Here is a 15992-nt window from a genome sequence, read left to right on the forward strand (position 1 = left end):
ATGAAAAATATGGGGCTAAAGCAACATTTTGGTGAAATTTTTTTTTTTAGCTTTTACAGTCCAATGTTTTAAAATTATGTTAAGAATCTGTGGATTCAAGATGCTCACCACACCTCTAGATAAATTCCTTGCGGGGTATAGTTTCCAAAATGGGGTCACTAGTGGAGGGTTTCTGCTGTTTAGGCACATCAGGGGCTCTGCAAATTTTACATGGCAACCGCTATCTATTCCAGCCAATTTTGCTCTCTTAAAGTCAAATAGTGCTCCTTCCCTTCCGAGCCCTGCCGTGCGCCCAAACAGTAGTTTTCCATAACATATTGGGTATCGGCGTACTTAGAAGAGATTGCAAAACAAATTTTATTCTCCTGTTATCCCTTATGAAAATGAAAATTTTGGGGCTAAAGCAACATTATTGTGGGAAAAATTTATTTTTTCATTTTCACAGCTCAACATCATAAAATTCTGTGAGGCACCTGTGAGTTCAAGGTGTTCACCATACCTCTAAATAAATTCCTTGAGGGGTGTAGTTTCCAAAGTGGGATAACTTTTGAGGGTTTCCATTGCTAAGGCACACCAGGGGCTCTGCAAACGCAACATGGCACCCACAATCAATTCTAGCCAATTTTGTGCTTCAAAAAAGTCAAATGGTGATCTTTCCCCTCCGAGCCCTGCCGTGTGCCCAAACTGTAGTTTTCCACCACATATGGGATATCGGCGTACTCAAGAGAAATTTCACAACAAATTCTATGGAGTATTTTCTCTTTGTGAAAATGAAAGATTTGGGGCTAAAGCAACATTTTTGTGGGAAAAAATCCTTAATTTTCACTTTTTTCTTCCACGTTGCATTAATTCCTATAAATAACCTAAAGGGTTAATAAACTTCTTGACTGTGGTTTTGAGCACTTTGATGGGGCAGATTTTAAAATTATGTCACGTTTGAGTATTTTCTGTCACATAGGTCCCTCGCAGTCACTTTTCTCAGTGATTGGAAAGGACGCTGTTTCAGCATTCTCCTCAATTGTAGGAAGCTGCTTCTGGATTATAAAACAAACACTTTATCAAGATTTTTTTAGATTTTTCCTATTAAAAAATGTGTTCTCATAATCCAAAAAATACATTAAATATTGTCTGTCCTTGTTCAAACCAGATCAGAGTTCTGTAAATTGCTTTGCAAAAAGATAAACGCTGTATTTTGATTTCTTGCGACAGGCTAAAAATACAATATTGTTTAAGGGTTTGATAAATGATGCCTGATATTTTTAACAAATGACCATAACATTATTTTTTCTCCGTATGGTAAAAGTACCATTGATACTCACATAGTTTGCATGCAGCACAGTAAAAAACTCCGGATTGGTTATAAACTTGACAGCTGGAGACTGTAATAACAGGGTTATTTTCTGAGAGTTTATTGGTGTTAATGTTGCGTCTCTTCTTAAGTCTGCAAAAATAAAAATGCAAACACCTGCTGTTACAGTTTTTATGATGTCAGCACATGGTGGACCTGATGTATTAAAGCAAGCTTGAAGAACAGAGGACTTGTTTGAATTGTGCAATTTATAAAATAAACTCTGGACACTGCTTAGTTTCTTTGGGACAACAGGACAGTTTTGATACAATGGATCCTTAAAGTTCAACTGTTATTTCAAAAAGTTTTGACACGACTTGCTCAATGGGAATTCTACAGAGTCGGTCTTGGATGAGCGTTTATGCCCCTTTATTTTAGCGATCAATGTCGGTCTCAGCAGAGAGTCCCCAGTGGGGACTGATCAAAACTTTTGGCTTTTTACTATGATGTAAAATTGAAAAAAGATTTTTTGAAACTACGGTTACTGTTTAAGCTCTCTGATATCTCTGGCAACATTCTAAGCAATGGATCAATGAAATTATTGGGGGCTGGTTAGAACGTTGTGCCATTCATATAGTGGAGTGAGAATGTGATTAGGTGATTTATAGTTTGGTAGTAGTACAGACTTACAGATATCTAGTTAGTTATAACATTGAGAAAAAATCAAGCTCATCATCATAGAATTCCCATGTAGTTTGCAGCATGGAGGGCATCTATGCCTGGACGCAATCAGTAGCAGGAAGAGGTAGAAAATCCAGCTTCACAAACTTTTTATTTTTAAATATATATTCTCTTTATTGGTGAATAATAGTGGTAAAAATTTCAAATTCACTGCATGGTTACAGGATCCATGGAGAAGGCATAGTATAAATCTACGCATTTCGGAGTATAACACCCTGAGTCATGATTCACCAATAAACAAAATATATATATTTAAAAAAAAGTTTGTGAAGCTGGATTTTCTTCCTCTTCCTGTTACTTATAACATGGCAGTTTTGTACATGTGCCAATAATATTGTCAGTCCACATAAATCAGATATTGCTCATAAGGAGTTGATGGAATAATACTTTGAAGAAGTTAATAATTTACATTGTTTTTCCACAGTTCAATATGTTAAGAATTTAATAAAAATATCAAACACAGCCAACATTTACCAACAGCCATAGTGTAGTTGTGTATTGGTTAGAAGAGTCTGGTCCTCGACTTAGGGTATTGAAAATTGTATACGGTATCTATAATCTATAATATTACCAGGGATGTGTCCTTCTGTCCGAAGCCTCTATAGACTGCGGCTGCGCAGTCTGACCCCCTGACAGAAAAACACATCCACATCCCAGACAGAGATGAGGAGTGTGATGCTGGAGATCGCGGTATGTGTACGCGCCATAAGCACATACCTGCCGGGGAGGAGTGTGGCGCCTCTGTTCGGGCCGGAGGCTGGGGAAGGAGTGTGGTGCCGCAATCGGTGCCTGCGCACAGCATGATATCCGGCGCCATTTTAGTAAAGACACACTTGCAGTGTGTCTTTAACAAAATGGCGCCGGACTTCGCGGTATGCACATGCGCGTACTCCGGCGCCATTTTGTTGAAGACACTCTGCACATTTGTCTTCAATAAAATGGCACGGATATTGCGCTATGCAGGCGCTGATTCCGGCGCCATTTTAGTAAAATAACCCAGGAGACGCACTGCAGGGGAGCGGTGGACAGGTGAGTAGGAGTGTTTTTTTAATTTAATTTATGGATGGGGGAGCATTTACCAGGATGTGGGGAGCACACAGCAGGATGAGGGCACAAATACCAGAATGGGGGCACAAATACTAGGATGGGGGCACAAATATCAGGATGGGGGAACAGGATGGGGGAGCATATACCAGGATGGGGATGGAAGTGCAAATACAAGGATGGGGGAGCATATACCAGGTTGGGGCACAAATACCAGGATAGGGGTACAAATACCAGGATGGGGGCAAAAATATCAGGATGGATGGGGCAGAAATATCAGGATGAAGGAGCATATACCAGGATGGGGGAACAGGATGGGGGCTCAAATACCAGGATGGGAGGGCATATACCAGGATGGGGGACAAGGTTGGCAGGGGAAAATACCAAGATGGGGGAGCATATACCAGGATGGGGGCACAAATACCAGGATGGGGGAGCATATAGCAGGATGGGGGACCACGATGGGGGCAAAAATATCAGGATGGATGGGGGCAGAAATATCAGGATGGAGGAGCATACACCAGGATGGGGGAACAGGATGGGGGAGCATACACAAGGATGGGGGACAAGGATGGGGGCGCAAATACCAGAATGGAGGAGCATATACCAGGATGGGGGCACAAATACCAGGATGGGGGAGCATATACCAGGATGGGGGCACAAATAACAGGATGGGGGAGCATATACCAGGATGGGGGCACAAATAACAGGATGGGGGAGCATATAACCTGGTGGGGGACCAGGATGGGGGAGCATATATACAGGATGGGGCACAAATACCAGGATTGGGGAGCATATACTAGGATGGGGGAACAGGATGGGGTGCAAATGCCAGGATGGGGGAGCATCACAACAAACACCACATGAACAGCACTGGGACCAATGTTATTCAATAGGGCAGAGAAGATGAGCTGTTTTTTATTCACGGACAGAATCTGCACATGAAAAGAAATCCCAACATGCCCTTGTTTTTTCTGTGTGTCGGACCAGACTCGCCCCTATAGGTACACAAAAAAAAAAGATTCCATACGGAGCCACCGTATAACATCCAATTTTTAGGGATAAATTGCAATTTTTTAACAGAGAAAATTGTATTTAGTTTTGCACATTTTTAAAAACTGCTGATATTTAAAAACAGAGAATTACAACAGAAAAAAAAATTGGCTGAGATTTCTGGATGACACTCTGACTATTTTTTATATGCTCGTGTACACCCGGCCTATTAGTGAGAGCTATGTTTAAAGCAATGGAAGGTTAATATTATTTTGGTAATATTAAAGGAATATTTGCTTTTACATTTTGATGTGAGCTTAGATTTTTTTTGGGGTGGGGATCCATTAGGGATTTAAATAGCAAAGCTGAAGACAATGGAAGAAAAGTAAAAGAGTATTCATAGTCATATGAGACTCAAAAAATGAATTTCCTAACCTAGACATTTATAGCAAATCCAATGTTCAGTTAGAACCATGGTTTTGCCTTAAATGTCTAATGTGGAAAAACGATTTGAATCAGGATTGCACCAGTGTATCCATTGCATGAATACTATTCTGTACTACTATTAAACAACTAATTTCCTTCATTTTGACATGACCCCCATTTATACTGTATAAGCATATATTGTAGTACCTGAATTTGGCTGCGATAGGTCAGTCTCTGAGTCACCAACCCCAGGGAGTCTATCATTTCGAGCACCAGCTTCTTCTTCTGGCCTTTCTGTTGCAATAGTCCTCTGGATATTCTGATACCTTCATTTATTTTTTCATGCATAAAACATTAAAAGTTGCAAATAAAAAGTTACAATTAGTGCAATGAGAAAAGTGCCATGAATGTATCTGTCATATTTCTGTACAATAAGCCTATGTTGAAGTTCGAATTATCACTTTTATGTAGATTGTAGACTGCTACAACTGTGCGAGAAGAATATATATATTGCGCTGTAAGATAATGGGGCTTTGACATATGGTCACTTGGGGAGGGGTGTGAACCTGTCATCTCCAGAATGCCTTCTAGTCATTCAAGCTGTTTTACATCGGTAGAAATTTATTACTGCCCATTTTTTCTGATCCTTGCAGAGAGGCTTCTGTGCAGCAATATTTATTTCCAAATAGTTTCAATGCAGATAAGTGCCGTTGAGCTGTGACAGGTAACACCTCTAATGTCGGTGTAACAGTAATGAGTTAATTTGAGCAATATGTGTTTTGTCATCAGTTCAAAATATTTATACTTAAAGGGGTTGTCCATAAAAACAAGTTATCACTAGAGTTGGGCGAACCGAACAGTAAAATATGCTCAATAATTTAGCTTTAGATAAGACATGGGTCAGGGACATGATCTCCTTGAATACGAACAGACAGATTTTTTTCCTGTTGCCTAGTGCTTCCTTTTTGCTTTCTAGTTATACGTAGTCTAATACCAACCTGCGGTTTAGTTGCTCCATCTGCTGGATGGATCCAGACCTGCTTATTCCATCGGGTGTTGCAGCTGTTGTAGGCCTTTGCCATGTTGTAGTGCGGTTCACATGATCCACATAAAACACCCTGCCGTGACTATCAATTCGAGCCTCCCAGTCTAGATTACACAGATAGAGGTTAGAAGGGATAACCTAGAAATACGTATACATACATACCAATCTGACTTTTTTCTTGTAGTAAAACATTTTGTAACATTTTTTTTTTTTTACGGAAAAATATATCAAAATAATTTTAGCTAACAAACAGTAACATCGTTAATGTGTTTTTTTTTTGCTATTTCCTAATATTAATCGGAACCTGACTGTATTAAGGTATGTTCACTAGTGTTGAGCGATACCTTCCGATATCAGGAAATATCGTATCGGATTGGATCGGGCCGATACCCAAAAAGTATCGGATATCGCCGATTCCGATACCGGAAACCAATGCAAGTCAATGGGACACAAATATCGGAATGAAAATAAACCCTTTCTTTCCTTGTAGGTTAATTCTACATGAAGTAAAACAACTAAGAATAATGTAGAATGACATGAAAAGCCGGCAATTCATCAGCGGCATACACCGGTACCCGACAATTTACAACAGAAAGAATAGAGCATCACACATAGATTAGATAGATAGAAACATGTCAGTCACATATATATGAAGTACAGTGACAGTGTTGCTTACTGTACTTGTCATTTAGTGTAAAGGATTTATTAAAAAAAATATTAGTGTTTTCGTGCACCGTCTCTTTAAAAAAGCCGGCCGGCAATTCAGCAGCGGTACCCGACAATTTATAACAGACAGAATAGAGCTTCACACATAGATTAGATAGATAGAAACATGTCAGCCACATATATAAGTACAGTGACAGTGTTGCTTACTGTACTTGTCATTTAGTGTAAAGGATTTATTTAAAAAAATAATAGTGTTTTCATGCACCGTCTCTTTAAGAAAGCCGGCCGGCAATTCAGCATCTGTACCCGACAATTTAGAATAGAAAGAATAGAGAATCACACATAGATTAGATAGATAGAAACATGTCAGTCACATATATATGAAGTACAGTGACAGTGTTGATTACTGTACTTGTCATTTAGTGTTAAAATAAAGGATTTATTTAAAAAAAAATTGGCGTGGGGTTCCCCTTAATTTTAGGCTCTAGCGGAGGTTAAGCAGACGGCTGGGGCAAATGTTTGAAGCCTGGGAAGGGGGTAATACCCACGGAGCTTCCCAGGCTACTAATATCAGCCCCCAGCTGAATACCTAGCCTTTACTAGCTATTAAAATGGGGGAACCCCCCAAAAAAAATAACGTGGGGTCCCCCCTAATTTAATAGCTAGCACAGGCTAGGCAGACAGCTGGGGGCTGATATTAATAGCCCAGGAAGGGTGCCATGAATATTGGCCCCCTCCCAGGCTAGAAACACCAGCCGTCAGCCGCCCCAGAAATGGCGCATCCATAGGATGCGCCAATTCTGGCACTTAGCCTCGCTCTTCCACGCTGCCCTGGTGCGGTGACAGGGGGTAATAGGGTTGGGGTTGATGTCAGCTTATAATGCCAGCTGACATCAAGCCCAGGTTAGTAATGGAGAGGCGTCTATAAGACACCCCCATTACTAACCCCATAGTCAAAGTTAAAAGAAAACACAAACACCCAGAATAAAGTCCTTTAATTGAAATAAAGACACAATTCTTTATTGTTCTAAATTAAACCATACTTACCATCACGCCCATTCCAGCTGAAGCCAACGATCTCCTGCAATGAAAGTAAAATAATAAAGCAACCTCATCCTTACCTTTCCATGGTTCCCACGACAGCTTCAGCTCTGCTACATCGAGATGACAGGCTGGACCGCAGCAGAACGCTGCCATCCAGCCTGTCATCCCGCAGACACTGAGAAGCGCAGGCATGCTTGCGCTCCTCAGTGTCTCTCTGTGACGTCATCCAGATGAGCCGAGTTCATGTCCAATGAACTCAGCTCACCTCATGCACGTCACTGACAGCGTGGGAAAATTCTCACGCTGAAGTGCTGAGTGCAGGAGAATTTTCCCACGCTGTCAGTGACGTACATGAGGTGAGCTGAGTTCATTGGACATGACCTCGGCTCATCTGGATGCCGTCACAGCCAGACACTGAGGAGTGGAAGTATGCCTGCGCTTCTCAGTGTCTGCGGGATGACAGGATGGATGGCAGCGTTCTGCTGCGGTCCAGCCTGTCATCTCGATGTAGCAGAGCTGAAGCTGTCGTGGGAGCCATGGAAAGGTAAGGATGATGTTGCTTTATTATTTTACTTTTATTGCAGGAGATCGTTGGCTTCAGCTGGAATGGGCGTGATGGTAAGTATGGTTTAATTTAGAACAATAAAGAATTGTGTGTTTATTTCAATTAAAGGACTTTTTTCTGGGTGTTGTGTTTTTTTAAATACTTTACTAGAAATTCATGGTGGTCATGTCTAATATTGGCGTGACCCCATGAATTTCGGGCTTAGGGCCAGCTGATAATGCCAAGCTGGCCTTAACCCCTTTATTACCCAGTGAGCCACCGCACCAGGGCCCTGGATGAGTTGGGTACAGCGCCAGAAGATGGCGCTTCTATGAACGCGCCATTTTCTGGGGCGGCTGCGGACTGCAATTTGCAGCGGGGGTGGCCCAGAAAGCTTGGGTCTCCCTGCGCTGCGGATTCCAGCCCCCAGCTGCCTAGTTGTATCTGGCTGGGCACAAAATAGGGCGAAGCCCCACGCATTTTTTTTTTAAATTATTTCATGAAATTCATGGAATAATTAAGAAAAAAAGGCCTTCCCTATATTGTTGTGTCCAACCAGGTACAAATAGGCAGCTGGTGGTTGGGGGCAGCCCATTCCTGCCTGCTGTACCTGGCTGGACACAAATATAGTGCGAAGCCCCACGTCAATTTTTTTTTAATTATTTCATGAAATATTTTTTTTAAAAAAGGGCTTCCCTATATTGTTGTGTCCGGCCAGGTACAAATAGGCAGCTGGTGGTTGGGGGCAGCCTGTTCCTGCCTGCTGTACCTGGCTGGACACAAATATAGGGCGAAGCCCCACGTCAATTTTTTTTTAAATAAATCCTTTATTTTAACACTAAATGACATTTGAGGAGTTAATAAAGATGCAGTCCCTAAATTATTATTTATTTTTTAATTAATTTTTCCCAAAACTTTTGACGTGGGCTTCGCCATATTTTTGTATGCCAGCCAGGTACAGCATCCAGCTTCTATGAACGCGCCATTTTCCGGGGTGGCTGCGGACTGCAATTTTCAGCGGGGGGGGGGGGGGGGGCAGAAAGCTTGAGCCTCCCTGCGCTGCAGATTCCATCCCCCAGCTGCCTAGTTGTACCTGGCTGGACACAAAAATAGGGAGAAGCTTCACGTATTTTTTTTTTTTAATTATTTCATGAAATTCATGAAATAATTAAGAAAAAAAGGGCTTCCCTATATTGTTGTGTCCAACCAGGTACAAATAGGCAGCTGGTGGTTGGGGGCAGCCCGTTCCTGCCTGCTGTACCTGGCTGGACACAAATATAGTGCGAAGCCCCACGTCAATTTTTTTTAAATCATTTCAGGAAATTCATGAAATAATTAAAAAAAATTGATGTGGGGCTTCGCCCTATATTTGTGTCCAGTCAGGTACAGCAGGCAGGAACGGGCTGCCCCCAACCACCAGCTGCCTATTTGTACCTAGCCGGACACAACAATATAGGGAAGCCCTTTTTTTCTTAATTATTCCATGAATTTCATGAATTTAAAAAAAAAAACGTGGAGCTTCGCCCTATTTTTGTGTCCAGCCAGGTACAACTAGGCAGCTGGGGGCTGGAATCTGCAGCGCAGGGAGGCCCAAGCTTTCTGGGCCCCACCCGCTGCAAATTGCAGTCCGCAGCCACCCCGGAAAATGGCGCGTTCATAGAAGCGCCATCTTCTGGCGCTGTACCCAACTCATCCAGGGCCCTGGTGCGGTGGCTCACTGGGTAATAAAGGGGTTAAGGCCAGCTTGGCATTATCAGCTGGCCCTAAGCCCGAAATTCATGGGGTCACGCCAATATTAGACATGACCACCATGAATTTCTAGTAAAGTATTTAAAAAAAACACAAACACCCAGAAAAAAGTCCTTTAATTGAAATAAACACACAATTCTTTATTGTTCTAAATTAAACCATACTTACCATCACGCCCATTCCAGCTGAAGCCAACGATCTCCTGCAATAAAAGAAAAATAATAAAGCATCCTCATCCTTACCTTTCCATGGCTCCCACGACGGCTCCAGCTCTGCTACATCGAGATGACAGGCTGGACCGCAGCAGAACGCTGCCATCCAGCCTGTCATCCCGCAGACACTGAGAAGCGCAGGCATACTTCCACCCCTCAGTGTCTGGCTGTGACGGCATCCAGATGAGCCGACAATGAACTCGGCTCACCTCATGTACGTCACTGACAGCGTGGGAGAATTCTCCTGCACTCAGCGCTTCAGTGTGAGAATTTTCCCACGCTGTCAGTGACGTGCATGAGGTGAGGTCATGTCCAATGAACTCGGCGCACCTCATGCACGTCACTGACAGCGTGGGAAAATTCTCACGCTGAAGCGCTGAGTGCAGGAGAATTTTCCCACGCTGTCAGTGACGTGCATGAGGTGAGCTGAGTTCATTGGACATGACCTCCGCTCATCTGGATGCCGTCACAGCGAGACACTGAGGAGCGCAAGCATGCCTGCGCTTCTCAGTGTCTGCGGGATGACAGGCTGGATGGCAGCGTTCTGCTGCGGTCCAGCCTGTCATCTCGATGTAGCAGAGCTGAAGCTGTCCTGGGAACCATGGAAAGGTAAGGATGAGGTTGCTTTATTATTTTACTTTTATTGCAGGAGATCGTTGGCTTCAGCTGGAATGGGCGTGACTGTAAGTATGGTTTAATTTAGAACAATAAAGAATTGTGTCTTTATTTCAATTAAAGGACTTTTTTCTGGGTGTTTGTGTTTTTTTTAAATACTTTACTAGAAATTCATGGTGGTCATGTCTAATATTGGCGTGACCCCATGAATTTCGGGCTTAGGGCCAGCTGATAATGCCAAGCTGGCCTTAACCCCTTTATTACCCAGTGAGCCACCGCACCAGGGCCCTGGATGAGTTGGGTACAGCGCCAGAAGATGGCGCTTCTATGAACGCGCCATTTTCCGGGGCGGCTGCGGACTGCAATTTGCAGCGGGTGGGGCCCAGAAAGCTTGGGCCTCCCTGCGCTGCGGATTCCAGCCCCCAGCTGCCTTGTTGTACCTGGCTGGACACAAAAATAGGGCGAAGCCCCACGTATTTTTTTTTTTAATTATTTCATGACATTCATGGAATAATTAAGAAAAAAAGGGCTTCCCTATATTGTTGTGTCCGGCTAGGTACAAATAGGCAGCTGGTGGTTGGGGGCAGCCCGTTCCTGCCTGCTGTACCTGACTGGACACAAATATAGGGCGAAGCCCCACATAATTTTTTTTTAATTATTTCATGAATTTCCTGAAATAATTAAAAAAAAATTGACGTGGGGCTTTGCACTATATTTGGGTCCAGCCAGGTACAGCAGGCAGGAACGGGCTGCCCCCAACCACCAGCTGCCTATTTGTACCTGGTTGGACACAACAATATAGGGAAGCCCTTTTTTTCTTAATTATTCCATGAATTTCATGAAATAATTAAAAAAAAAAAAACGTGGAGCTTCTCCCTATTTTTGTGTCCAGCCAGGTACAACTAGGCAGCTGGGGGATGGAATCTGCAGCGCAGGTAGGCCCAAGCTTTCTGCCCCCCGCTGAAAATTGCAGTCCGCAGCCGCCCCGGAAAATGGCGCGTTCATAGAAGCTGGATGCTGTACCTGGCTGGCATACAAAAATATGGCGAAGCCCACGTCAAAAGTTTTGGGAAAAATTAATTAAAAAATAAATAATAATTTAGGGACTGCATCTTTATTAACTCCTCAAATGTCATTTAGTGTTAAAATAATGGATTTATTTAAAAAAAAAATGGCGTGGGATCCCCCATAATTTTAGTCTCTAGCGGAGGTTAAGCAGACGGCTGGGGCAGATGTTTGAAGCCTGGGAAGGGGGTAAAACCCACGGAGCTTCCCAGGCTACTAATATTAGCCCCCAGCTGAATACCTAGCCTTTACTAGCTATTAAAATGGGGGACCCCCCCAAAAAAAATGACGTGGGGTCCCCCCTATTTTAATAGCTAGCAAAGGCTAGGCAGACAGCTGGGGGCTGATATTAATAGCCCAGGAAGGGTGCCATGAATATTGGCCCCCTCCCAGGCTAGAAACACCAGTCGTCAGCCGCCCCAGAAATGGCGCATCCATAGGATGCGCCAACTCTGGCACTTAGCCTCGCTCTTCCACGCTGCCCTGGTGCGGTGGCAGGGGGTAATAGTGGTGGGGTTCATGTCAGCGCCAGCTGCCATGAAGCCCAGGTTAGTAATGATGGGCGTCTATAAGATACCCCCATTACTAACCTACAAAGTGTTAAAAAGAAAAAACACACTACACCCAGAAAAAAATAATTTATTTGAAATAAAACACACAATTTTATTTAATTCTTAGTTTACTAAAAATAATAGTTACCTGTCCACGTTCCTGCGCTGATCTCCCATGCACAGCTGTCACATCTGGAGATGGTGACAGCTGTGCATGGCTGCTGTAAGCTCACGCTGCCGGGAACACGTCCGCTCCCGGCAGCGGGAGCCACTGACTGAGGTCACCGGAGTGCATTCAGGCAGCGCAGCTCCGGAGACCTCCTTTACGGCACTGCTGTACCGTGGGAATTTCTCACGATACAGCAGGGCCGTAAAGGAGCTAACAGGAGCAGCGCTGCCTGAACTCCGGTGAACCCTTACGGCCCCGTCATTCTAGCGGCGGCAGCGGTTCAGAGCGGTCACATTCTATGTGGCTGCTCTGAACTGGAGATCTTCGTGGGACACTCGTGGACTGCTACGGAGGGGTAAGGATAAGGTTGTGGTTTATTATTTTATATTTTATTACAGGAGATCGATGGCTTCGGGGAATTAGGTGTCTTGGTGAGTATAGGTGTAGTTTTTTATTTTTTACTTTATTTTAGGTGGCGATCGGCGGGGACAGGTAATGTATGAACTAATTTCTTTTAGGTAACCACTGGCCACCAATGACATGTATTTAACATTTATTGGGGACACAGTAGGGCAATTTAAATAGCAGGATCAGTCTGATGGGAACTACTGCTCCCATCGAGCTGATCCTGCTGGCAGGAGTGGACGGGGGACAGACATAGGCCGATGGGAGTAGTAGTGTCCCATCGGCCTATGTCTGCCTGCACGCACACACACCGCACACACCCGCACACATCGCACAGACACCGCGCACACCCGCACAAACATCGCGCACACACCCCGCACACACACCCCGCACACACACTAATCATGACGGGTCTGGGAGGTGAGGCTGACCTGTGCGGCCGTGGGAAAGTTCATGTGAGTTCATGCAGTCAAGCATGAACTCACATGAACCCTCTGAGGGCAACGCGGCGACTTCAAATGAACAGCTGATCGGCATCACCTGATACCTCAGCTGTTCATTTGAAATAACCGGCGGGAAAGCGCAGCACAGAACGGGAAAGCCGGCGGTGAAGTCTTTTCACTGCCGGCTTCCCCGCCCGGGTCCTTCACTCCCCGCTCCTTGGAGCTGCGCTCCCCGCCCGGTCCTAACTTACGATCGGGATGGGAGGTGGCGAGGGGAGCGGAGGATCGGGGTGGGAGGCTGCGGGGAAGCAGTATGGGGCTGTGTAATTGTTTAAAAGCCGGCGGCTTTATACCGCCCGCCGGCTTTTAAACAATCAGGAGAATTCTCCCCCGCTGGGATGGCATTCTGATGACAGGCTGGATCGCGCTGCCATCCAACTTGTCATCCTTCACAGACACTGCAGAGCGCAGGCATTATGGGAACTTCCGATTCCGGTATCCGATATTGTAAAAGTATCGGAATTAAGTATCGGAATTCCGATACCGCGAATATCGGCCGATACCCGATATTACAGTATCGGAATGCTCAACACTAATGTTCACACGTCTGGCATTTATCGTGTTTTTTTTACCGAAGTGTTTTTGTATCGAAAAATACAACATTGTACTGTCCCAGCAAAGTGAATCAGATTTCTGAAATTTCATGCACGTTGCTTATTTTTTTCTTGCAGATTTCAATACATTTTTTAGGATGTTAATTCTTTCAATGTTTTTGCAGCATTTTTCTCCTATTCAAATGATTGGCAAAACATACATAAAAAAACGCTAATTTTTTATACAGCGTTTTTCTTCCAAGAGACATGTTTTTTGATGCAGAAATGTCTGCAGCAAATACTTTATGTGTGCACATCCCCTTAAATGGAACCACAGGCAGCATGAATCAGATACTGGCTGTGTTATTGCGATAGTGTTTCAGGGAAAACATATTTTGAAAAGCCGCCCAGATACCATATGGCAATGATACCGGTCTCTGGTGGCTTCTCCCGTCCCGCTAGACTCTCCTTATACACACACATCGGAAAAGACTTGCCACCAGAGACCTGCCTCTTGGATTAGGCGTTTCTCTAAGGTGTTGTGAAGCTGTCATCAGAGTTAAAGGGGGTACTTTAAGGAATCTAAGCTTAAATAACACACATTCTGGTTTGTTTCACACGTGTTTCTTTACTACTTCTCTCACTATGTGTTCGTTCATGGTTTTGCTACCTTCAGTCTAAATCTAAAATGTGCACATTTCAATAAAAACAAGGAAATACATTGCATAGATAGGCGTGTACTGTATATATAGTATGCAAATATCTAAAAAAAAAAAATAACAATAAACTCTGCCCCAATAGATGATTAACATTTAAACTATTTGACCCTTTTCCTTTTGTTCTTCAGCTTTCTCCACGCTCCCCTTAGAACACATGTACAATATGTTCGGCTGACATGAACGTTCCTGTACATGGGGGAGTTGGGAGAGACAGCTGTAAGTCAAAGGATTGTACAGCCGCCAGCTATCTGATGTCTTCTGGGGTCATTAATCCAATAAGCTATGAAGTAGCCATCTTTTCAGTGAAGCAGTTTTACTGGGGGGCACACTTCCTCCCCATAGGTGAGGGTCTTAAAGGATATTTTGTTAATAGGTTAGATCGGAAAACCACTGTAAGAATAGTTAGCAAAATATAAAGGAATTTTTTTTAAACATGAATATGCATTAACTTTTTTCAGTCCAAATAGTTTTACAAGTAATCCTGAAAGACCAAATAACATAAAATTTGGAACAAATATAATGGGCCATGAGAAATCTGGATCTTTCATGTCGTTCATAATGCCATCACACCAATTTAAACAGAGAGCTACAGAAGGAACAAAAAATGAAAGACAATACGTTACTTGGAGGAAGAGGCTCATCAATGGTAGGGTAATGATGATGGTCTGCTCGCAGAGAAGGCAGCTGACTGACAGGTGGAGTGCTGTGCGGTAAGGGACAGTCACCTAGAAAAAAGATAGCAGGAAGGAGAGATGTGGTACAAATGCAAAAATATTTTTAGGACTCTTCATTACAGCTGCTAATTCATATATGAAACTCTATATTCAGATGTCATTTATGAAAAATGCTGAGAGTATTCACTGGTATTGCAGATATTCATTTACTAATAAGAAGAGAATCAAACGACATAACCTTTAGTTGGATCAGGTAGAGTTTGCGTCACCAGCACATACAATGGTGGAGAATCTTCAGTCTGTGAACCTCTACTAACAGCCCCATACAGCAGCAAGTACTGAAAAGCCCTAATAACAGCCCCATATTGCAGCAAGTACTGCAAACTCATACTAACAGCCCCATACTGCAGCAAATACTGCAAACCCCTACTAACAGCCCCATACTGCAGAAAGTGCTGCAAACCCCTACTAACAGCCCTAAACTGCAGCAAGTTATGACATGCAGAAGTAGTGCTGTTGCTTTAAAAGCATTCAGCAACTATTATAAGTAACACAAGCACAGGAGACAGGAAGTGTTGTGCTCCAGAAGCATCTAGCAACTAGAGGGGTTAACACAGTCACAGGAGAAGGAGAGTGTTTTAGCAGAGCCCCAGGGGGATTGTGGGGAAGTTGTTTACTGTCTGGCTGGAGCCCAAGAGAAAGGTGGTGTGTGTGTTCTGTATCTCACAGAAGCGCCCCTGCAAGTTAATAGGATTCAAGTCAGGAGTGAAGCTAAGCACAGGTCACGTAGAGTTCCTGAACTAACAGTGCAGAGTATTGTCAGGCAGAAAGATAAGGACTGGAAGAAATGGTGTCACAGGGATCATCTCCCTCAGCAAACCCTCCCCCCTCTTCCATCTCACTGTGCTGTAAAAAATGCTGTGTTCATTAATGTGCCTTTGCATTAGAACTCTGCTGTTCTGTACTACTGGGAAGACTGGGAAATGCTGTGCTGCTAAGGAAACTG

General features: G+C 43.7%; 1 protein-coding gene across 3 annotated transcripts in view; it reads right to left on the reverse strand.

Moving 5' to 3' along the window:
- HECW1 (HECT, C2 and WW domain containing E3 ubiquitin protein ligase 1) overlaps window positions 1-15992 on the reverse strand; it is a 499703-nt gene that overhangs the window by 75824 nt on the left and 407887 nt on the right. For all 3 annotated transcript variants that reach the window (XM_073678211.1, XM_073678212.1, XM_073678213.1), the window contains 4 exons: window positions 14936-15037; window positions 5491-5641; window positions 4700-4818; window positions 1320-1441 (listed from right to left, as the gene is read on the reverse strand). In XM_073678211.1, the coding sequence (XP_073534312.1) occupies window positions 1320-1441; window positions 4700-4818; window positions 5491-5641; window positions 14936-15037 (494 nt within the window). The remainder of the gene's footprint in view (window positions 1-1319; window positions 1442-4699; window positions 4819-5490; window positions 5642-14935; window positions 15038-15992) is intronic.

Source organism: Phyllobates terribilis, unplaced genomic scaffold (genome assembly GCF_046119375.1).
Source record: "Phyllobates terribilis strain yellow unplaced genomic scaffold, ASM4611937v1 Scaffold_4__5_contigs__length_816908805, whole genome shotgun sequence".
NCBI classification, from domain to species: Eukaryota; Metazoa; Chordata; class Amphibia; order Anura; family Dendrobatidae; genus Phyllobates; species Phyllobates terribilis.